The sequence below is a fragment of the Sitophilus oryzae genome, unplaced genomic scaffold (assembly GCF_002938485.1).
Source record: "Sitophilus oryzae breed Bouriz unplaced genomic scaffold, Soryzae_2.0 scaffold_1494_pilon_pilon, whole genome shotgun sequence".
Taxonomy (NCBI): Eukaryota; Metazoa; Arthropoda; class Insecta; order Coleoptera; family Curculionidae; genus Sitophilus; species Sitophilus oryzae.
The window spans coordinates 2,099,838-2,124,694 of record NW_022146163.1 but is presented as its reverse complement, the minus strand read 5'-3'; the positions used below and the strand labels follow the sequence as shown (position 1 = coordinate 2,124,694).

Genomic DNA, 24,857 nt, shown 5'->3' with positions numbered 1-24,857 from the left:
GGGAAGAGAGGGGTGCGGGGTAGTGGGGTTGTTTTAGTTAATTAGTCATACATGTAAGAACACTTTGTGTACTTTTAATTAGGTGGAACATATTATAAACGATAAATCAACTTAATTAAAAGCATACAAAGTGTTCTTATATGTCGGATATTAATTAAAAAAATATTAAAAAGACTAGTAATAGTACATATTAAGTTGTTACAGTTATAATTTAATCTTTGGCGGTTTTCAGCAAATAGCAGGCAGTTTGACATAATTTTCCTCCCTTTGAAGTGAATTGGAAACGGCTATATAATTTTGGTGTAGGCAAGATTCCCAGTTAGTTTCCGTTTGAGACCTGAAATAATAAAAACAAATTAAATTAGATTTAACCTTCTGCTGATCATGCTAATATAACGCAACGCGCGTCCTTAATTCCTTACATGCACCGTAAAAAAAAATAACTGCTCAGCAAGTAGAATTTATTAGCATCCCTTGCAGTACTAATTTAAAAAACCTATAACTGAAAGTAGATATATTTAATTTACTCACCATTGTATCCTTCGGAAACCCGGTGTACAACAATTAAATTCCATGCTCCATGATAAAAAATAATTAACAATCTATACAAAACAGAAATTGTTTCACCATTTTTAAAAAACATTGTCTAAAACAGAATACTGCAAAAAAATCTAAAGAAATTACAATAATTCGACAAATCAAAACGAAATCAAACCGTAAAATCACAACAAAAGCGTCTCTGAGTGTCGCGTGTCAGTTAAAAATCAAATTTTATTATTGTCAGATATTGACATTTGCATTGTTGATTTTGACAGTTTTAATATTTTGCGCCTCTGCATCTTGGAGGAAAAACTATTTTTAATGAACTGTCATTTCCATTTAAGTTTCCCAGCCATGAATACTAGTCATGTATTCATGGACGGAATCTACATCATAGGTGACAGGTGACAGTTCTGTTTGACGTTTTAATTGAAATATTTGATTTCAAATTTTGTGGATTTCTTTTGTTTTTACTGAGCTTATTTTATGTTATTTATTAATTATTCTACAATTGGTTTTGTTTAGAGTTAGTAAATTTAGAAGGAAATTGTGTTAGAACAGTGCGTGCGATAGATCTCGGTCAAAAATCGAAGAAAATAATGGAATAATTTTTCACTGGTAAGTGACTATACAGGGTGTCCCAGAAATAAGCGCAAGTATTTTAAAGGGTGGTAGATCTGGTCAAAAGAAACATTTTTTTCTCTTTACCGTTTTTCAAATAAGTCCAAAGTAACCGAGTTATTTTACTTTGAAAATTTCCAAAAAAAATGATTTTTTGCTAAAATTTTGAGAACCACTGGATTTTTTCTGGATTCTCTTTCATGTATATTTAAGCTACTACCTATGTTGCCATATTATCAAGAAATTATGTTTTTTAACATAAAACTAAAAAAAATCTAAAATTTTTTTCAAAAAATTCCAAATTTTCAAAAATTTTTTTCGCAAAAAATACCTCATAGGCGTGTTTCTGAGGCCGAAATAGACTACCAGTTAAAATACTTGCACTTACTTCTGGGACACCCTGTATAATATACCTACATACGTGGAATAAACCGTTAATTCTGGAAATTTACTTATAATTAACTATTTATTATATAATTTTATAATAAAAATAATTGAGATACGTCAATTTGACTTACGCTTTTCGATAGTGTATGTGTGTGATATTTATTTGTATTATTAAATAATTATTTTAACTTATCTATTTTTATTCGAAATATATATTTAAAAAAAAATAATAACTACTAACATTTATTGACAACGTAATACCATATGATCGAACAAAACCGGCGTCAGCGATGGCTATGAAATGAAGATCGCTATCATTTTATATGTAAAATTATATGGGGAATGTCATAGATGATCATTTCTAAGCCAACTGGACACCGTTTTTTGACATAATATAAAAACATGACACGATATAAAACAACAAATTATTGAGTCTACCCTACATTATATTTTTGTAAGTTTTGAATAAAATTAGAACGGCACTGATAAAACAGAATTTAATTCGGCCATTTTAGGTCCCCGTCGCGCTTCACCTAAGTTTTTTGATATACTCTTTCCTTAATTGTTTTATTCAAGTTTTATTCAAAGGTTTGAACCAATAAAAATGCATCAGGCTCGAGACCGTATAGATAAAATCACTATTCCGACATACTTTTAAATTCTTTCTTTGTTCAGAATCTCAAAATTAGTAAATTCAATTATATTTTATGCTTAAGAGATCACGACCATTCACAATGTTAAAAAAAATTAATAGAGTGTCCTAGAAGCACCTTGCGGTAATCAGTTGTATCCATAAAGCCAATAATTAGCTTTTAAAACATTTTTTTTTATTTGGAAAGGCCATGATATACAAAGGCCATAATGATATTACTCGCACATGTGTAATAGCGTCTTCAATTATGATTAGTCAAAAATGTTAAAAGTTTATTAATTTTTTCTACTAATGGAAAAGTACTACTACTAATTTTTTGTGTAATTAGAGGAAAAAATTTCTACGCTAATTGAAACCACTAATTTATTCCACTAATTTTCAGATTCTGAATGAAGCTTAATTAAGGAATGAAGCTAAATTAATTTCGAAAATTATCGTGTGTTACGTAGAAACTACGTAGATCAGTAGTTTCTACTAACCAAACCAAACCAAGTACCTTATTACCCCTCTATTTTTCTTAATTTTTTTTTCATGCAGACCGAGCTAGCAATCCGGTATAACGACATCTCACCTCTGGAAAACCACCACTGCAGCGTAGCGTTTCGGATATTAGAAAACGAAGACTGCAACATTTTCAAGTCCTTCACTAGCGAGGACTTCAAGCAAGTCCGAGAGGGAATGATCAGATGCATTCTAGCCACCGACATGGCCAGACACAACGAGATACTCACCAATTTCAAGGACATTGTGCCTTGCTTTGATTACAATGATAAAGCGCACGTGAATTTGGTAAGTCTATATGCAAATTGTTTTGTTCGTGGGAAATAGATTTCAGACGTGTATATTCAGACATAGTTATCCGGAATTCTTTGAATTTTAACTTGTTAGATATAATTGACAACTAAAAGAATTTTCGATTATCGAATCGATTATTTTTAATTATTTTCGGTCAAATATACCTATCACTGCACGTTATCAAGTAAGTATATAACTGCTGGGCTTATACAGGGTGTTTCAAAAAGCATGTGCCATATCCTAGCATGTGCCTTATTGTGGAGATTCCTCACGTAAAAATAAAATTTATTTTTCATATCAACATAGGTCCGATTCTGCTTAGTTTCGTAACTACAGGGTGTTAAAGTCTTAATAATCTTTCGATTTATTATAATTTTTTCCAAGTACTTTTGGTGATTGGAATGAAATTTTGAGGGTAAAAGCTACTATAAGTGCTACATATTTTAATACTAAAAAAGTGTCGATAAATTCATGAGGGACGTGCATATGGGTTATCACTGGAATATTTAAAAAAAAATATGTGCGTCACTGACTTTTTTTTTTATATCAAAATTGTGTAGGCCGTTTAATGCCAATTAAAAGTTGTCTCTTGATATTATGTCGAATTCGGCCTCCTTAACGAGATAAAAGCAATTTTATTAATCACAATTATTATCAAAATTAAAATAAAAATTAAATTAATAAATTATATATTTTAAATAATTTATTATTAAATATTATTACTAGTAGATATTATTACTATTAGTCCAACCTACAATAATTTCAAATAAAAAAATAATGGTATTTAAGATATTTGCAAAAAAACCTAATTTTAAAAAGTCCATCATGTAACTCTTAAACATCCTGTGACTCTAAAACTATGCATTTCCATACCCATGCTTATAGAAACTTTTTTCATATTTTTTCATGAGGAATCAATGAGTACTTATTTAAAACCTTCGCAAGTTAATGATATTAAAATTTTAAGGTTGCTATTAGACTTGGATCAAGGCAAATTAATAAAATTGCGTTTATCTTATCAAGGAGGCCGAAATCGACAAAATATCAAGAGACAACTTTAAATTGGCATTAAACTACTTACACTATTTTGCTAACAAGGGAAAAGAAAGTCAGTGTCGTACATGCTTTTTTAAGAAAAATATTCCAGTGATAACCCATATGCACGTCCTTGGTGAATATGTCGACACTTTTTTAGCTTTAGAATATGCCGAATTTACAGTAACTTTTATCCTCAAAATTTCATTCGAAATGCTAAAAGTACTTGGAGGAAAATTATAATAAATCGAAAAAATATTAAGACTTTAACACCCTGTAGCTACGAAACCAAACAGAATCGGACCTATGTTGATATGAAAAATAAATCTTATTTTTACGTGAGGTATCTCTCTGTATACCAGAGCAAAGTATTTACCCGTGAAAAAGTTGGGTGCATTCCACTGAGAATACTCGCATTGATTCGTTTTATAAGTGGTTTCTCTCTCCACATTCACAGGATACTTGGTAGATGCTGATACCAACTCATCGCATTCGCAGGGTACCAGGTAGAGATGAGCAGAAAATCGCAAACTGCGATTTAATCGCAGCGACTGTAAATTCGCCATTGCAACCTGCGATCCCTTTTCATAGTAAACTGCGAGTTGCGATTGAAACATCTATCTGGTGATTTTTAGGCAACCAATATTACTTCAGTTGCAAATGGCAACTGAACACTGCGAGTTGCGATCGCAGCTCCCAATACTGCGATTTTTGATCACACCGGCATCGACACGCATACGGCGCCGGAGTCCAGCGCAATTCCCAGTCTAGAATACAGAAAAACCGATGAATTTTAATAATCGAGTACTCGAGTTTCAAGCGATTTCAATAATCGAGCGATCGCTCGAGCGAAATTTCGCTTGTATTTAAAGATACGGTTTTTCGCCAAGCAGTAAGCTGCGTGCGCAGAGCGCATATTCTTTCGATTATAGTGGCAAGCGACAAGCGACGAGCGACGAGTAGTTTCGCTTGATCATGCATCGAAGCCTTGTCGATGTAGGTGGTACAATTTTTACAGTCACAGAGTTACGTAACAGATAACGTCGGATAGTCCTATAATTAACAATGCGGTCCCAATCAAATGAACAATCTATTGTTTGAAGATATTTTACCAAAAATACTGTTAAAATATTGCCAATTTGCAATGCATGTAGCAAATTCGCTCGATAGGGTCGCTTGCGTTCGTAACTCGCAACTTGCATCGGTCGTTCATAATCGAGCGATGTCGGTTATTTCAATAATCGAGTACTCGAGCGAATTTTCGCTCGAGTTATCCTATCACTAGTCTAGACTAAATCGCAAAATCACATTCGCGTATTCGAAATTTTGTCAATATTATTATTCTATAGAGCCGTCGCAAATTATTTTTAAAATAAATTAAGTAAAGTGTTTTGATGAGTAAAGTATGTAGTAAAGCAAGTTTTGCACTTTTGGTAATTTTTTTGCCCCATCCTTAGTCAATCCCTAGCTACGCCCATGACATCTACTAAAAAAGTTTTGTCTTTGCAGCTTTGTATGGTTCTGATAAAAGTGTCCGACATATCGAACGAAGCGAGACCGATGGACATAGCGGAGCCTTGGCTTGATCGATTGCTGCAGGAGTTCTTCAAGCAAAGTGACGCGGAAAAACTAGAAGGCCTACCGGTAACCCCGTTCATGGACAGGGAGAAGATCACGAAACCCTCTTCGCAGTGCTCGTTTATAGGATTTGTTTTGCTTCCGTTGTTCGAAGCGTTAGGCGAACTGTTAACGGAATTGCAAGTAAGGATGTATTTTTTTTTTCATTAGTTATATTTCTATGTTGTCTATCAGTAGTAATTAACACTTTTATTAATCCCTGTAAATGAAGCTACCAGCGCAAAAACGGCCTAATCCACAAATTCGCAAATTTGAGCTGAATGATATTTATTTTATTAAATTCATTTTGTATCTAAATAAAGATAAGTAATAAGTTTTAAACTACAAAATTTGCTTCTTTAATAGTTTACATGCAATTATTAATATTGGCATTATTAATAATTTCATATTAGAATACATATAGAAACATGACAGAAAATACAATTTACGTGTGCATTAAAATAACAAGCACATCTGTGGCTGTATCCTCTGGTTGGTAACAATTTCAACATTCCAACAATCCGAAAATGGGATACTCTATAAATATAGTTTACTTGTTCGTATTTTATAAAATTCTTTAATTCACTGGTATATTTACAGTTTTATTTTCAACTAGATAAATATTTCTTTTTATATAAAGCATTTTTACCAATCAAAAATGAATTTTATTTCAGACCATATATCTGATGTCAGTACGTATGTTTCATTTTTTCGATAGTTTTTTTCGATGTTTTATTCACTTGTATAAAAAAATCCAAAAATTTAATTAATTTTGGAAATGAAGAGCTAAAACTAAAATGCATTTTTGAAACGTTTGAAAATATAATTATAACGATAGTATTTGCTATTCGTTTCAATTTATATCGGTTTTGTGTATGTGTAATATTTTTTTTACTTTAGTTTTTTATAATATACCTCTAAAACATTTTTTTTAGCTTTTGTTGATTTCATATTCAGGGTGAGTTTCCTACGATGTTCTCTATGGGTATCTCGGAAACTACTGGAGATAGAGAGTCGGTTAAATGGGGAAAGAATTGCAGTTTTGTGGGGTCATAAATATGCGCCTTTCACATTTTTGAAAAAGTTGGCTTACTAGATATTTCGAAAAAAACAAATTTTGGCTATTTTAAAAATTGTCCCTAATTCCATTATAATCTATTTTAGACAAAAAGTTTTCAGATAAAAGTTATAGATAATCACATCCCTAATGAGTTTGTGTTCCTCGATTTTTTTTCTAAAGCCTGTTACTTTTGACATATGAAACAAACATATGTTTTTTTTAAATGGAAACCATAGTTGGCCATGACTTCATAGATAGCGCCATTTTTTAAGCTTTTCACCGATATAAGCTATAGTATGTTATTTTCAAAAAATTACTGAATTGTAGCCAATTCTTATCTTTCTTGACTTATTTCACTTAGTTAGCCATGGAAACATGTTTAATCGTCGTTGCTCTCAAAAATGTGAAACTGTCACATCCAAACTTTGTAAATTAAAATAAACAAAAATTGTAAATATGAATTTTTCAAATGAAGAAAATCGTGTAGAATTATTGGTTCAACTTTTCTTGGTCGTACAGTTTTAAGGATACGTTGACCGGTGAACGTTACTTAGGTTTATTTAGAGAACGGTTTTCAAGAAAGAACGATGTTAAAAAAGTTAAATTTAGATACTCGCGCATTAATTGAGTGGTTTCAACACGACTTTCATTATGACACACCACCTCCCCCCCCACAATGAAAGAAATGTTAAAAATTATTTATATCATAATTTTGTAGACTCAGGGATAGAAAGAGGTGGACCAATTGCGTGGGCCTCCTCGATCACCTGGCCTATCTATTTTACATTTTTTTATGCGGTATTGTTAACAAGGTTTACAAAAGAACTTATGAATTAAGAGAGGCACTCGAAGAGAAGGTACAGGAGAAGTTTAATTAAGTCGACCGGTCGTTCTGTGAGAATAGCTAAAAATTCAGTTTTAAAAAGATGCATTTATATACTCAAAACAATGGCGGATATTTGAATATTTTCTAAAATAACTTAAAGTGTATGTAGTGATATTATTATTTAGTTTTAGTTTGTGTAATGTAAATTGTAAAGAGCCGTTTAATAACATATTTTTTATTTTTATAAGTTATAAATCATAACAAAATTAGAACACATGCCAACTAAGTGAAATTAGTCAAGAAAGATGAGAATGGGCTATAACTCAGTAATTTTTTGAAAATAACATATTATAGCTTATATCATCGAAAAGCTTAAAAAATAGCGCTTTTTATGAAGTCATAGCCAACTATGGTTTCCATTTTAAAAAACATATGTTTGTGTCACATGTCAAAAATGACAAGCTTTAGAAAAAATCGGAGAACACAAACTCATTAGGGATGTGATTATCTACAACTTTTATCTGAAAACTTTTTGTCTAAAATAGATTATAATGGAATTAAGGACAATTTTTGAAATAGCCAAAATTTGTTTTTTTCGAAATATCTAGTAAGCCATGAACTTCTTCAAAAATCTGAAAGGCGCATATTTGTGACCCCACAATTCGATATTTAACCGATTCTCTATCTCCAGTAGTTTCCGAGATACCCATAGAGAACATCGTAGGACACTGTATCATCATCACCCTGTATACTAACTACTAATAAAATAACTATTTTATCAAATTAAGAATCATAATATTAAAAGTTGACGAAGAGATAAAAGTTAATTCTCCATTAGAAAATTTTCCCAAGGAAAGAAAATAATGTCCGGTATAAAAAGCAAGGAGATCGTCATTACGCTCTATGAAAAATTTGAATATTTATATCGTTCTTCTAGCGTTTCTTGAAATAAAACAGCGGAAATGTTTCGAAAATAATTCTCTTTCTAGTAAAAGTTTGAGTCTCGACTGTTCCACGACGGAATGGAAACAATTAATAGGGAAAATTTAATAATTATGCTATCAAAAAATTATTCCGGTTCTTCAGACTTAATGTCTAAGGAAGTCAGTATAATTTTATTCTCGGATAAAAAAATCAATTATTTTAGAGATGGGGCATGATTTTCTTTCTATTTCTGTCAAATTAATTACTTCGGTCATTATTTCAGATGGTTTAAGGAGAATATAAATACTATGCAGTTATTTTTATTGGAGGGATATTTAAAAAGTTATGTTTTTACAAGTTTTGCATACGCATAAATTATACCATGTGGTGCATCGGAACGCCGGATACAAGAAATCCCATGTAAATTTTGAAAAGATCAAATAAATATTATCTCCCCAGTGATTTTATGCAAAAATTGTATTAGACTTTTTTGAAGAGGCGTTTAAGTTGTACTGTCGTCTGGAATTTCGTTTTATTTGGAATAGGCATCTAAAAGTTATTTGCAAAAATCTACCTTCAAATTACTAATCATTTATAATACGGCCCAGAGAAAGCTACAATTGAAAAACCAGCAAAAATATGATTTTGTCATTGTCAAATTCGATGTCACATTTTTTTTGTTTACGAGAATTACAAGGTGGTTAATTTTTTTCTGAATTGGAATGATCATCTACAAAAGAATTAGTTGAACTGAGGATAGTATTTGCGGTGTATGTGACTTGTTTGCTGTTCATTACTCGATCAGTCGCAGGCTTCGCCAATACCACATACATCCACAATAATTCAAGTGATAATCGAAATATTTGTAACACAAGGAACTTTATTAAACTATACTATTAATAAAATGTTTATATAATAGGCATGTTCACTAATTTCTAATTTCAATAAATTTCGATAGCTACATATGTGTAAAAAAACATGGCACTCAAAATTTTTCTTAAAAACTATAATTTTCTCACATAAACGCAAAACATAATTGAGAAATGCAGCAAGGCTAGAAAACGTACCCGGTTCGAGGCTACCTGTTTTTGACGTCACTGCTTTGATCGATCGATGGCATCCGTACGATCGTGCAGTTGCCGCATTGTTTTTGCATCAGACGTTCGCGAAGGTATATTGTTTATTTTCATTGTTTTGGTGTTTTGAAGAAGTAAAATCAGTTCAAATAAGTGGTGTTTTGTCCTTGGGTGTATTAATACTTCAAAAATGATCCACATAAGTTTAAATCGTTACTTTGCCTTGCAATCGCCCCTTGCAATTCTTATTTTCTACTTTTAAGTGCATTTAATTTTTAGCTTGTTTTTTAAAAGTTTTTTTATCAATTTTTTCAATGGAAGCAAAGTTGCGTATTTGTGTGTCCAAAAATAATCTATGTCTATTTTATTTTAAATCCATATCGGTTATGTAGATACAAGTTGAAAAAGAAAAAATGAACATTTTCGAAAAGCCACCATATTTTCTTTATTATTGAAGCTAAGGTAATCAAAATTTCAATATATGGGCAAGGCAACATAGCAATTTTAAAAATGATATCAAAAAAAACCTAGGCCTTCTATATTGCGCACGGCCGAGGTCAGCTTTTATTTTTCTTATGAGCGCCATATTTAAATTTGGCATTTTAAAAATCCTTATTAAAAATGTTTTCAACCATGTTTTTCATTTCAATATGGCGCCCATAGGAAAAGCAAAAGTGCACTTCGGCCATGCGCAACGTAGTACGCCTAGACTTTTTTGGACATAATTTTAAAAATTTCCATATTACCTTACCCCTATGTTAAAATTTTGATGACCTTAGCTCCAATAATAAAGAAAATGTGGTGGTGTTTAGAAAATGCACATTTTTCTTTTTCTCCCTGTATTTACGTAACGGTATATGAATATTAAATAAAATATACCTAGATTATTTTTGGACACACAAAAACGCAACTTTTCTTCTATTTAACCGATATTGTAACTTTAACGGTCTTCAAGATCCCCATTATTCCCCATGTTTGTATTATTATCTCCATTTTCAGCCAATTTTGTATTATTAAAAACCAAGTGTTGTTTGTTATCGCTTTCAAGTAAACCCGTCCTCCATCTCACTAAGTAGCTTTGTTTTTAAACTAGTAATAAACTCCAAATATTAATCACTATAAACCAAATTTAATATACAAACTACATCCGAGCACAACGCGATATGTCGTATTGTAGCTTGTTCTGTTAGAAATTCCACAGTGGCAGACAGCACCGTTCGTATGCCCATAAATATGGTTTTGAGTGTGCTTCACAGCAAGAAGTCTTTCGGTGAAAGATCCTGTGGTCTTTTCCTACTGTATCCCAAATAAACGAGAGTCAATGTTTTTCTTTTCTTCAACATGAAGAATATTCAAGTTATTGTTATTTTCTTCCTGTTTAATTATTTTTTTCTTCACAGTTTCATGTGCTTAATATCTTAGTGCCTTTAGTTTCAAACCTTCGATTTATTCTTTAAACTGTTGACTTATTCGGTATAGGCTTTCCGGAGACTGAGCTGCAAACATATCTATCACAGCGGGAATACTATTTTCAGCAAAATGCCGTTTAACCATCGTAACTTTGGTAATAGTTGCATATACGGTTTTCGGCTATTTTTGTATTATATGGAAAAAAATGTATGTACTCACATTCTATTGACCCTTAGAGATTGTAAATATGCAAGAGAAATTGTGTTTCTTTAAGTATTTTTTCAACCAAACAAACTTACAGGACCGAAGCGAATAGGGGCGCTGGGCGGGGTAAAAGCGTACAAACTGGTAAAACATGACATACAAATATAGAAAAATCGCATTTTCCATTTAAAAAAATTGAGAAAATATAGATTATGCACGGAATTTCAAAATATTTTAATTTAATATTTGACACATATTTGACGTTATCTGACGTTATGAGAATTTTAACACTTGATTTGACATGAAACCGACAGAAGAGCCAATGTTGCCAGTCCCACTTAATTTTCTTTAAAATTTTTATATCTGTAGCAAAAATCAAACTAAATTAAATAAAACAAACATTGACAAATATATTAATAATATTTTATAAAATGAAGTGTCTATTCTAATGCTGTTAAGGCAAACATAAAGAGCTTGAGTTGAGGAAAAATGCAATTTTGGTAAAATAAGAGAAAACATTTTCTAACATACCAAAAAAAACAAAGAATCAAACCAAACAAGACCAACCCAATCTAAACCAAACCAACCAAAACGCTCAGTGTGTTTTCATTGTTATAGATATAACTAAGAAATTCTCTATACCGCTATTTAGCCAATTTGTTAAACTAAAGTAAGTAAAAATATAAATAAAAATATTTTAAAACCTATGACGTCATTTTTCCCTTTGAAAAAAAAAGGATGCATGAAATTTCGGACAATTTACTAGCTGATTTGGCAACTATGCATCAATTCACAATGTTTGTCAAAATTCAACCTTCGCTACTGTCAGCATATCCCATATGCATATCCTTTAATGTAACTGCCCAACTTGCCAATGATTTCTAAATAAAACAGTTCTTCATAGATTTTTTGAAGAAATTTTACATTAAAAGCTTAATTAAAGGATTGTAAAATGGTTGTGTTATGAGTATCTCTAATCAGAATATTGTTTTTACCCCGCCCAGCACCCCTATTCGCTCCCCGGTCTCGTAAGTTTGTTTGGTTGAAAAATACTTAAAGAAACACAATTTCTCTTCTCCCCCAGCATATTGGCAATCTCTAAGAACAATAGAACGTGAGTATCTAAAAATTTTCTTATATAATCCAAAAATAGCCGAAAACCGTATATGCAACAATTACCGTAACTTTTTAAGAAGTTGCGAAATTCATAATTATTTTATACAAAATTACTCTGTTTGGTACCTTCAAATTTTTGTAAACAAAATGTGACATCGAATTTGACAATGACACAATCACATGTTTGCTGGTACTTTAATTTTAGCTTTCTCTGGACCGTATATTAAATTTTACTAATTTGAAGGTAGATTTTTGCAAATAACTTTTAAATTACTATTCTAAATGAAACGAAATTCTACACAAAAGTACTTTAACGCCTCTTCAAAAAAGTCTAATACAACTTTTGCATAAAATCATGTGGGGAGATAATATTTGACCTTTTCAAAATTAACATAGGATTTCCTATGTTCCGTGTTCCGATACACCACAGAGTATACCTATCTCAAATATATTTCTGCAGGATCTCATAGTTCAGCCTGTCCGTGACGCTCTAGACTACTACAAAAGACTAAACGAAATGACGAGAGAGGAAAGACTGCACCGCAAAAGTATAGTGGCCGAATTGGTGGCCAGCGAACACAACTCAGCCAGTCAGAGTCCGGATAGTGGGACTGCGAACGCGAGTCTTCCAAAATCCAATTCCAACATCAGTTTCAAGGGCAAATCGCTCGTGTTCCAACAAAACAGGTCGAGGTAAGATTTTCGTCTAGCTATAAAGAAAATTTTTTATTCTGGAAATATACTATATACAGGAGGTGCCCGGTGGCGTAGAGGTATCTCGTCTACCAATCTGAAGGTAGTGGGTTCGAATCCCACACTCGGCATTTCATCAGCCGACTATTTTTATTAAAATAAAAATAGTTTGGGTACCTAGGTCGACTCAGCCTTAAATGAGTACTTGGGATTCACAATCCTGAGGTGATAATAGGCGGTTGAAGCGTAGTGCTAGCCACATTACCTTCCTTGTATACCGAACGGCTCTAGTATGGCAAGCTGTACCTTGCTACTCCCAAGGCGTTAAACGCTATACATGGGAGCTATTATTATTATTACTATATACAGGGTGAGTCTTAAATATGTGCAAATTTCAGGGTTGGTAGATCTCGATAAAAGAAACATATTTTCTCTTTACCCTTTTTCAAATAAGTCCAAAATAACGGCGTTACCTATATTACTTTGAAAATTTGCAAAAGAAATTTGCTGGAATTTTGAGAACCACTGGATCTTTTCTGGATTTCCTTTCTTGTAAATTTAATTTACTACCTATGTGCCATATTATCAAGAAAAAATTCGCGAAAAAACCTCATAATCGTGTTTCTGTGGTCGAAATATACTACCCCTAAAATATTTACACTTATTTAAGACTCACCCTATATATCATGCCATATTTTTTCATATCAGAATAAATGCACAGCTATTTATTAGACAGCCAGTCAACTGAACTGAAGACAGTCAGTTGAACAAAATATATTAAACTTTTTAAATACATCAGTGTTTTAAAGTGCCCATTTTTCGTGCCGGTGAATGTATTTCAAAAACTAAACATTTTAGTCATATACTTTTCTAATGAAACTCGCCTTTATTTTTTTACTAGAATCCGAAAATCAATTAATATACATACAAGGTCCGGCAATAGTGCGTCGGGCATCTGTAGCTCCAAGAATAAAAAACTTAAGAATTTTGTTTAAGTGCAAACCTAAAGTATGTACCAGGCTGTATTTCAGGAAAATATTTTAACTTTTATAGGGTGGCTCAAAAAAGTGTGAGTGGACCTGGATAATTTTTTTAAAATGGAACACCCTGTATATTATTGCATTTTTCGATTCCTTTCAGATCACTTTACATAACCCTAAGATATGAATAAATATATTTCGATAGTTTCAGAGATATTAAAAAATAAATGAAAAATATATATTTTTCATATCTTAGGGTTATGTAAAGTGATCTGAAAGGAATCCAAAAATGCAATAATATACAGGGTGTTCAAATTAAAAACATCATCCAGGTCCACTCACACTTTTTTGAGCCACCCTATAGAAGTTAAAATATTTTCCTGAAATACATCCTGATACATACTTTAGGTTTGCACTTAAACAAAATTCTCAGGTTTTTTATTCTCGGAGCTACAGATGCCCGACGTACTATTGTCGGACCCTGTATATGTAGGGTGTACCATTACAAAAAACACAACTTTGATGTGTAACTTTTTTGGGGACACCCTGTAAAACTCTATATGATTTTAGAAAATGCTTTAAATTGACTTACATAAGCTCACAAAATTTCACTTCAATACAAACTTTTGTTCTCCTTGCAAACACCGCGTCTTATATGACGCGCCACCCTGTATAATTCGACTTCAATGATTAGAATATAAGCAGAATAATTATAGCTTATGCATTAGATTCCTTTATTTCCATAAATTTGCTTATAAAAAAAATAAAAAAATTAAGAAAGAAAAAACTAAGAATTTTACTTAAATTACTAAAATAAAAAAATAAAAGCAACGAAAAAAAATGAGTAAACATTTTAGTATTTTATCTATAAAACACAATACAGAAGGTTTTACATTAATACATTCACAGTAATTAAATTCCGAGGTAAAAGTCTCCGGGCACTCCACTAATACAAAAAAAATCTCTATTCCATATAAAAAAGTATTTGAGAAAATATTAAGGTAAAGTGTAGTTGATGCAGTATATAGTAATCGCAAAACAATTTCCATTGCACGTGATCAACTTTGAGTGACAAGGGATGGCGACAGCGCTGCCAGATTGTGATGGATTTATTAGATGAATCTTAATTTAAAAGTGACAAACAATATATTTATTATATCATTTTTTAAAGATTTTTACGTTTTATTTTTAACTTAATATTAATAACTTTAATAATAATTTAAACATTGTTGCCAAAATTTCATTTAGTCAGGTTTATAGACTTTAGTGTCAATGTCGATATGACTGATGACGTGCATCGGAAAATGTTTTGCGATTACAATAGTATCATGATGTATTGGTTTAATTTTGGGACACCAAAGATTCCAACTTAAATATCATTATTCTTTTACAGATCTCGTTCGACCGACGAGGACACCGAAGCCAGTTTCGCAGTCGGCGGTGATGGCGTACCAATCCACGAAGACCCGAGCCTGGAGGACGTCCTTGAAGACCCCGAGAGCGGCGACTCCGAAACCGCTAACGAAGTGGAGGTTTCCGAGAAAGCCCTCAAGTTCAAAATCTCGACCGAGTGCACCGTCGTCTCGTCCACCACCGGCAGGAAAAGCTACCCCGGTTCGCGCAAGGGTAGCAGGGAACGTGGCCAGCACATCAACCACAACGAGCTAACGCGTATGATGCAAAAAGGAAAACTCAAAACAACAGCTTACAGTTTCGATCATCATTATCTGTCGGATAACAAGAAGCTTTCCTTTGACAGTCCGACATTCCTAGACGAGTACTCGCTAACTCTCAGGAAAAAATTCGAGGAGGGTCTGAAAAATGACAACGACGCGGTGACAAATAACGAATCGGACGAAGAATGTGTTCTGTCAAAGGAAACCATTAACCTCAACAAGAGGAACTCTGAGCACTCTGTCAAAGTACCGTTTGAAGAGAAAAAGAGCATACTTAAAAGCTCTGACAATAAAAATCGCCTTCTGAACATCGATACATCGGGAACAAGTCCCAAAAATAACGTGTTTCATAAGAAGTATAAATACACGGAACAGGATGATAACGATATAAACCTTATAGGTCAAAAAGAAGAATTGAAATTGCAGTCGGTGTCTGTGGGTGAAAATAAGTCTTCAAACAAGTCGTCGATCTTGTCGCGGTTCAGGCAGTTCACTGACAGATTCGGGCTGTCGCAGGACTCCAAAATGCGGCACGCGAAGAATAACAACTGTTCGAAGAACTCGCCCAGAAAAGGTAAGAAATTAGTAGTAGATGATAGAATTGTAGTAGACATAGTAGTGGTACTAGTAATACAGCCAAACAAATACTTTGGTGCCTGAGATAAAACAAACTGTAAATCAAACTGCTTGTTTTCTTACTGAGTAGGGTAAGGTCTTATTATTGTCTACGAATTAACTAAATCTCGAGACAGTAATGGAAACTTTCTTCCGATGTATATCTGTTACCGGCAAATAATTATATGAAAATCCTAAAAATATTAGGCATTGTATGAAATAAAATATACTGTATAAACCTACTAGGTATTTTATAGAATACCGATTTGATAATCGGCAATGGTATGAAATATTGTTACGTTTTTCGTCGGTTCCGTGTGGATAAAAACTCTAATTTATTTAAACACAATTTAATTTACATTAAGTAACAAAACAATAACGATAAAACACTTAAAGAACTATTTGCAAACTTATTTACAACTATTTATCTAAAAGGGGTTTATTTGAATTTATTTTGAAAGGCGCGATCACGACTATCGACTCTGATTGATTCTCTCTTTGTTTTTTTGATGGTGCATAGACTTTGACTGTTTCTTTGTCCTCTTTAAGAATGGAAAATTTGATCTTAATATCCTTGATTGAGGGATAATAGTAAAACTGGTTTAGGTGATGGTTTAAATAATACCAACATCCCTGTACAGGGTGGGTCAAATTCGACGCTTTTAAATGGAAACACCCTTTTCTGTAGGAGGTAGACAAAAACTAATATCGGTGTCTGGAGCTCAATTTTTGTCAAAAACATGATGGCGAAAACCGCATATCGATATCTGTTACCGTTTCGGAGTTACGGGGTGTTTTTCAAAAATATGCATTTTTAACAAATCGCTGTAACTTTTTTGCTATGGAAAATTTTGTATTTTTATGAAAACATATCCAAAGCACCTTTTTACGTAGAATTTAATGGTTTAAGTATAATTTTTTTAAAATTAATAATTTAAGAATTATCAACAAAAAATTTGATTTTTTATATGGGACACCCTGTATATTTTTCATTTATTGGAAAGAATTTAAAATTACCTTTCCAAAAATGTGCTTAAACTGCTTGACGTTTAAAGCTGATTTTTGGCAAACGGATTGACTGTGGGGTGTAGAGGTTCGTAAAGGAGGGGTTTCTCGATTGTTTTTTCTCATGCTGACATAAATGTGAGAAAATTTTATCCAGTTTGTATGTTAACTAAAATTCTTGCTTTGCTTTATCATCACCATTACAAATGATTAATTCGACGCGAACGAAGTCACGGGTATATGTTAGTAGTATTATATAGTGCCGTAACATCTGGGCCGCTCCAAGTGAAACTAGTATCGTCCGCAAAGAGCCAGATTTTACCGCTAATGTCTAGATTTGCAATGTCGTTGATAAACACCAGAAACATAATAGGGCCAAGTACTGAACCCTGAGGGGCACCATATTCTATAGGCTTGCAAGAAGACATAGACGTATCAATCCTCACAAGCTGCCTTCTGTTGCCAAGATATGACTTAAGCCATTCGAGCGGCACTCCTCTGAATCCATAGTAATGCAATTTATTAATTAAGATATTATTTCAAATCACTTTGTTTTTCTTGTATTTTATGCAGCTGTTCATGCTTGCTTGTATTTTAGGCAAGGACAAATGCTGGTCATCCCAGGGAGACACGGACGACTCAGGCAAAGACGACGGCAACGCTTCCGACGCTGACAATCACTCCCTACCCTCCACGTCACAAATCAACAGCAACTGCGCCACTCCTGTACATCCCCCGACGAGTCAGAGTCACCAAAGTTCGCCGAGAAAGAGCGCGGCTAGTGTACCGGACGAAAAAGACTTCCTAGAGAACAACGTGGCGGACAAGTGTAAAGTGAAGTTGCAGGAGATGAAAAATGACGTCGACAAGGACGCGAACGTGATCTGACAGGAAGTCAACATTCCCGAGCGGGAATGCTTCTCTAGATACATGTTCTGTCACTGTTGTACATATAGGTCTAATTCTCGCGATGCTGTCTAAGAGATTTTCGGCGAAGGGCTGGTGAATGTTTTAGTTACAGTATTTTTTGGAAGCTGTTTATCTTTTATGTCAGTTTCAATGCACAATCTATTTAATTACGATTGTCATCTATTTCTCAAAGTTTTAATAACTACTAAGATAATAAAAAAAGTAATTTCTTTTGATTAATTATAAAATAGTTTCTTGAAAAAAGCTCGGGTATTTCACCACTGCAAGAGGTTACTAAATTTGGCTCATAACTTACTAGGAACTAGACACAAAATGAAATTATTTATACACTCAATAGCTCTAAAAAACTTTAGAAACACATTTTTCACAATTAAAATAAAATAAAATAAATAAAATGGACAAAATAATTAATTCACACGTACACAGCAGAATGGTAAACAATCCGTCGAAAGCTACGACTGACGTCACAAAGCGAGGAATTTTCGCATGCACATTGCAGACATTTTCGGCTGAATGAGTAATTTTGTTAGGTTACCTGTTCTTGGTCTTGTGTTAAATTTTAGCATTTGTTTTAATAAAGCAACATTTAAAATATTTTATACTTTTTATATAAAGCATATCGTCCCATTGCTGCCAAAAGTCACTAACTTACTTTTTATTACTTCCGAGAAAAATGCGTCTAAAGATGAATTGCATTGCATAAAGATGTTATAGTTAGTAACTATTCGGTATTAAAATAAAACATAAATTGCCAGAAATCGTAGTTAATGACTTTTGCAATCGATTCTCCGCTTCAAAACATAGTGATTGAATTTGGTTGTTCGGAAAAATGTTAGTTAGTGACTTTTGGCAGCAATAGGACGATATGTATCTATCTGTCCATACAACATTTTCCATTTCACACTTTTCTTTATTACGTTAAAGAAGTTGTTTGTGAGTAAATTGCAGTTATGTTCACTTCATACTTAGTTATTAGAATTTGAATCAATAATATGTCTGTACCTTTTTGGCAGGTTCGTTTCTCGAAAAGTCTGCGTCTTTTTGTCAATGGAAGAGTTATTTTTACAAAATAACAAAGTTACTTATTAACTTAACTTACTTAGTACTTATAACACTGCTTAAACGTTCAGTAAATTGTTTTTCTTTGTTTCTAATTTTTATGTTATTTTATTTTATCTCCAATAAAAAAAAATTGGCGCCGGGAGGCACGTATAGCCGCCCATACTAAAATATGTTAATATCTCGAAAACTGCGACTTTGACTGATTTTGATGTTATTACAAATTTTGTTGCAAATATTATTCCTAATCTTAATTTGAAAACCGCGTTTCGCTAGCTACTGTAATTTTGGAGTTACGATTTTTTTTAAATTTTTAACCCCCTCCCTTACCCCCTTACCTACCCCACCAAAAACTAATAGCCAGATTCTCGGGTGCCACAGTATTTTTGTGCCAAATTTGGTTAAAATTGGCTCAGCGGTTTTTGAGTTATCGTGTTACAGACGGCAGACGGACAGACAGACAGACAGACACCATGAAAATATTTTGTATTTAGGTCATTTATGACCCAAATAACTCATTTTGAGTGAAATTAAAAAAACTTTTTTTTGCCGATCTTATTAGCCTACCATACCTATTGGTATGGTCGGCTAATAATTAAAGAAGCTAATTAATGATTTTTTGTCGATTAGGCAAACTTTTTTTTCTAGTAAAAAGCCACTGACAAGCTTGTTTCCGTTAAAGGCGGACTCTCACGACTCGTGTACACTTGCCAAATACGCCAATATTTGCGCACTTGGCAAGTATGCTATCTTTGTGAACAACATTTTTTGCAACAAGCCCGGCGTCTACGCGGCGCTGTGAGTGACAAATAATTGCACAAGGAAACCGCTCACGATTCGCAAGTACACGAGTCGTGAGAATCCGCGTTTAGATTCAACGCAGTGGTGTTTAAAAAAATACCTTTTTTATTTTGTAGATTTCTCTCGCAGCGTGGAAAAACAGCCTTTTTTAAGACTTGAATCAATAATTTAACGAAATTAATTTTGAATATCATTTCACGAGAACGGTATAATAATTATTTGGCGCATTAAACTATTATGACAAATATACAGCTTTTCAGAAATAGAAGCAAATAAAACACTCAACAGCTCTTGCTCTATCTGTTTTCCTTTTGTGTTCTATTTATTATTTAGTTATTTATTACGTTACTTGTTAAAATTCTACTCATTTCACCTGTATAGAGAACATTTTATAACAAACCTAGTTTGTACGTAGGTCGATTTAATATTAGTTGACGTAATTGGGAAAAAGAAATCATACAATTTAATTAAACATGCGCTGCTGTTTTTGAACAAAAGCAGACTTATTGACATTATTATAATGCTAGGAATTTTGTGATATAAGTATTTTCCTTGCGTAGTGTGCGCAGTGTACAAGATTTTTTCTTATAAATATTTAATCTTACAGGGTGTCCCACTATTCTCTGGACATATAACTACTGTAATATTAATTTACCATTTTGCTGATTATCATGACTAATTTGATTATTAGAGTGTATTAAGTCTCTTATCTACAGGGTGGTCCGAACTGTATTCCGGAAACTTCGGCAACATATTCTGCAGATAAAAGTTAGTAAAAAAGTTCGTATAAATGTATGACTAAAATACTTAGTTTCGGAGATACAGGGTGTAGAAATTTCATTTTTATTCCGATTTTTTCAAATTAAATTTCTACACCGTCACCGTCTCTCCGAAACTGAGCATTTTAGTACATACATTTATACGAACTTTTTCACTTATTTTTATCTGCAGAATATGCTGCCGATGTTTCCGGAATACAGTTAGGACCACCCTGTATATATCTGGGTGTCGCAATAAACCGCGGACATAGAACTACTACGTATTTTTAGAATCAAAATAAATTTATTTGACACATTTTACCTCTAATAAAAAGTACTTCGTTTGTCCGTTAGAGGGCCGTCAATAGAAAATAAATTTAACGTTAATTAACGGACACACGCAGTACTTTTATATAGATTTGTGTGCAATTAACCCATTTTGATTCAGAAAATACGCAATAGTTCTACATCCACGATATATTAGCACACCCTGTATGTTTGCACAAAGTTATTGATCTCAGTACAATTACCTCTTATATTAAATTTATTTCAATCTGTAATTTAGGTTCAATAGAAATATAAGAAAAAATCTTATGCTATCTAATTTATATATTATTTTAGTACACATTACTTTATTTGATTCATATCCTTTTATTACAATAACGAGTAATTTAACTTTCTACGTGCCAAAGTAATTAAGTTATAGAAAAAAAGATAGTTTTGATCATAACGTTTATTTTATATGAACATCTTAATTAATAAAAATTAGAAAATGTTTTATATATCTTTTTACCCATAAATTCATAATAATTGCATTTCTTTTAGATAAATGGACAATACAAATAAAGTTGAGTGCAATTTAACTGGAGTGATGATTTTTTTACTTATTGTAATAAAAGGATTTTTCTAATAATTCATATGAAATTAACAAAAAAAAATATTCTTCCCTTTGTATTAAAATTTAGTTTGAATTTTCTTAAAATGTTAAAAACATTTTTTTTTACCAACCCTGTAATAATTAGCCTTGCTGACATTTTTTCATTAAATACGTGGACCTTGTTGTAGCTAGAAAAACAGTAAAAATTTAATTATTGTTATTTGTTAGTCTGATAGTAATTTATTTTTTAAATTGATTACAATATATTGATTTAGAATTGCGTAGCTTTACTAGTACCATAGATATTTTGATATATAGTTTTGTAAAATTATACAAAATAATCTATATATTTAGACATAAACCTATTCTGTTACATCCAATATATCTAGTTCATACTTCATCCGTACTTCATTTTAAAAAAATAAATCGTGATTTTCATGTTTTATTATACATACCTAATAAATTATTACTTATAGAAATGATAGTAACAATGTCTACGGGGTGCTCATTTTTTGGAGCAGTCCATAGAATAAGATATTTAAAGAAAACAATTATTTCATCTTAACACAGGGATATAAATAATTATTTCAAAGTATACTGGACATTGCAAAATTCATTAAAATATAACGTATTTTGCAAATAAAGTTTTGCTTAAAAAAGTAGACCATCCTGTAGATATATAAAAACTAAAGAACTTCAAATGGGTTTGTAAAATATTCAATAAAACATAATTCAATCCAACAACAAATGTTATTGACATTCGTTGTTAAATAAAAAATATATTATATTTTAACTTCTCTGATCATATAATTAATTATGTTAACTAATTAGGTATATCTTGTTTCTATTTCAAATTATTTCAAATTCCGTCCTATATAGATAGGATGTCCCAGAAAAAAGTGCAGACATTTTAACTGGTAGTATATTTCGGCCCCAGAAACACCTGATGTTTTTTGTTGAAACTTTTTTTTTATATTTTTCTTGCCATTTTCCGGGATTTAAAAAAGAAAATTTTTAGTGCCACTTGTTTATTCACCTGAGATTTCTCTACGGTGTATCTAAACCTTGCAGTGTTGCCACCTCCTACCTTAACCATATTCAACATATGGTAATCGCAAAACAATTTCCGATGCACGTGATCAACTTTGAGTGACAAGCAATGGCGACAGAGCTGCCAGATTGTGATGGATTTATTAGATGAATTTAAAATTGACAAACAACATATTTATTTTATCATTTTTTAAGAGTTTTACGTTTTATTTTCAATTTAATAACTAATATTTTAGTGATTAATTGATTTATATGTTTTATAGCTAATTTTAGTTATTACATATTAGCAAAAACTAGTCCAATATGAAGATTATTATAAGCGTTATTATGGGTTATTTATTTATTGATATACATCTTACAACGCCATAAGTGGGAATAACAAGTAAAAGGGTGCTATTAATGCACAAACTAATAATAACAGAATTTAATAAAACCTAACTTTGAACGTATAATGTGCTTATCAATCAAACTTACTTTTCTGACTGCAGTCAAGGCTAATAAAGGACCTTTATTGTCACGTTCTCGTTCAAAATAGTTAAAAAAAACAGGGAAGCTACAAGCTCTTTGCTCCGACTGTTTAAATGCTTCGGCATATTTTCAACACACAATTTCAAGAAATGCAATACAAAAACTCGAAAATTTAGTTCTTAAAAGAACTGTTTGTGCTTAAAAGTGCAATTTTTTAAAAAAGACTATGGAAATAGGCAACAAAACGAGAGTTATTCACAAAGATTCAACAACAACAAGATATTATACAAAATAATGACTGACACTAGGATAATTGTCAAATAATAAAGGACAACATTGCTGAACACGGCACAATACAAAGACATTATAAAGATAGACCGAACATCTCATTCATAAATACTCGTTGGTAGTGTATCAAACATTCCAATGTGTCAAACAAGGACAGAAGAGACAGAGAAGTCTAAAATTTCCGACCCCGGCAACTAGGCGCATTTGGATTGTTCTAATGGCCAGTGGCGTATCGTTTTTTGGAACGAATTTAATTAGTAAAGTAAAAGTAAAGTAATTAGTAAAATTTTTACTCCATATTAATATACTACATTAACACTTTTTCGTTAGATGAGTTTTGTTATAAGGTCTAATATAATAATATAATTAATATCCGACATATACTTATGTTGAAACGTTAGTAGGTAGTTTTCGAAAATCGCTCCAACGCAACGTCGATATTCAATTTAAACTTTCAGTTACTTCTATATAAACACTCAGTTACTTTTGAATACTTACAGGGTGACTCAGGCTGACCGAAACAGTTCTATATTAGGTTTGTGGTTAGTGACTCTTCTTTCAATTTTTTTTTTAGAATATGGAGGCAATGTTAAAGCACGTTTTAGACATTTTTGTAATCATAGGTGGCCGGAACATATTTTCAAACTAAAGTTGTAGATTTGCCATTAAATTTCCATTCCAGAAATACCTAGGGTTGTCACCTGTCCTTTTTTGAAAAGGACAGTCCTTTTTTGGAATAACTTGTCCTTTTGACTTTTTTTGACTTAAAAAGTCATTTTTATTTACGTATTTTCCCTGAGAGAAGAAGAGAACTTAGAACTTCCCGTTTAATCTCTGAGAAAATTACCTACAGCAAACAGAAATATTATATATCTTAACGAAAATCATGGTTATACTGCAAAATAACTTTATTTAGAACTAGATTTAATAAAATTATTCATACTGAGATCAAATAAAAGAAAATACCAACATGTTTATCGGAATTCGCTATTCGGAACATCGACAGGAATTACAGATTTCACTAATTATAGCATATACCTATTTCTTTTGACTATCTGGCAACACAGCGCGTCGAATAAGCTAAAAACCCTAGTCAAAGAATGGCGAGTTATCGCCAGCGGTTCTCAAAATGTTGCCATTATTTTTTTTCAATTTTCAAAGTTAAATAACTGGGTTATTTTCAATTTATTTTAAAAATGGTAAGAGAAAAGATGTTTCTCTTGACCAGATCTACCATGCCTTAAAATATCTGCCCTTATTTCTGGGACACACTGTATATTCTTCAGAAAATTATTAAAGACTACTAAACTTGTTTGAAGTTCATTTTCTATACTTTTCTAGTCTTCCTCTGCTTTATCGATTTGTACGATTCGTACTCATTCCTGTTATATTTT

The 24,857-nt window shown here is 32.1% G+C and overlaps 1 protein-coding gene across 2 annotated transcripts in view; it reads left to right on the top strand.

Annotated features, from left to right (window-relative positions):
• The window catches only part of LOC115877495 (high affinity cGMP-specific 3',5'-cyclic phosphodiesterase 9A), a 543,425-nt gene extending 524,611 nt beyond the window's left edge, over nucleotides 1–18,814 (top strand). For both annotated transcript variants that reach the window (XM_030893689.1, XM_030893691.1), the window contains 5 exons: nucleotides 2,738–2,989; nucleotides 5,540–5,791; nucleotides 12,724–12,956; nucleotides 15,330–16,186; nucleotides 17,831–18,814. In XM_030893689.1, coding sequence (XP_030749549.1) covers nucleotides 2,738–2,989; nucleotides 5,540–5,791; nucleotides 12,724–12,956; nucleotides 15,330–16,186; nucleotides 17,831–18,120 — 1,884 coding nt within the window. In that variant the 3' untranslated portion in view covers nucleotides 18,121–18,814. The remainder of the gene's footprint in view (nucleotides 1–2,737; nucleotides 2,990–5,539; nucleotides 5,792–12,723; nucleotides 12,957–15,329; nucleotides 16,187–17,830) is intronic.
• The last annotated feature ends 6,043 nt before the right edge of the window (nucleotides 18,815–24,857 follow it).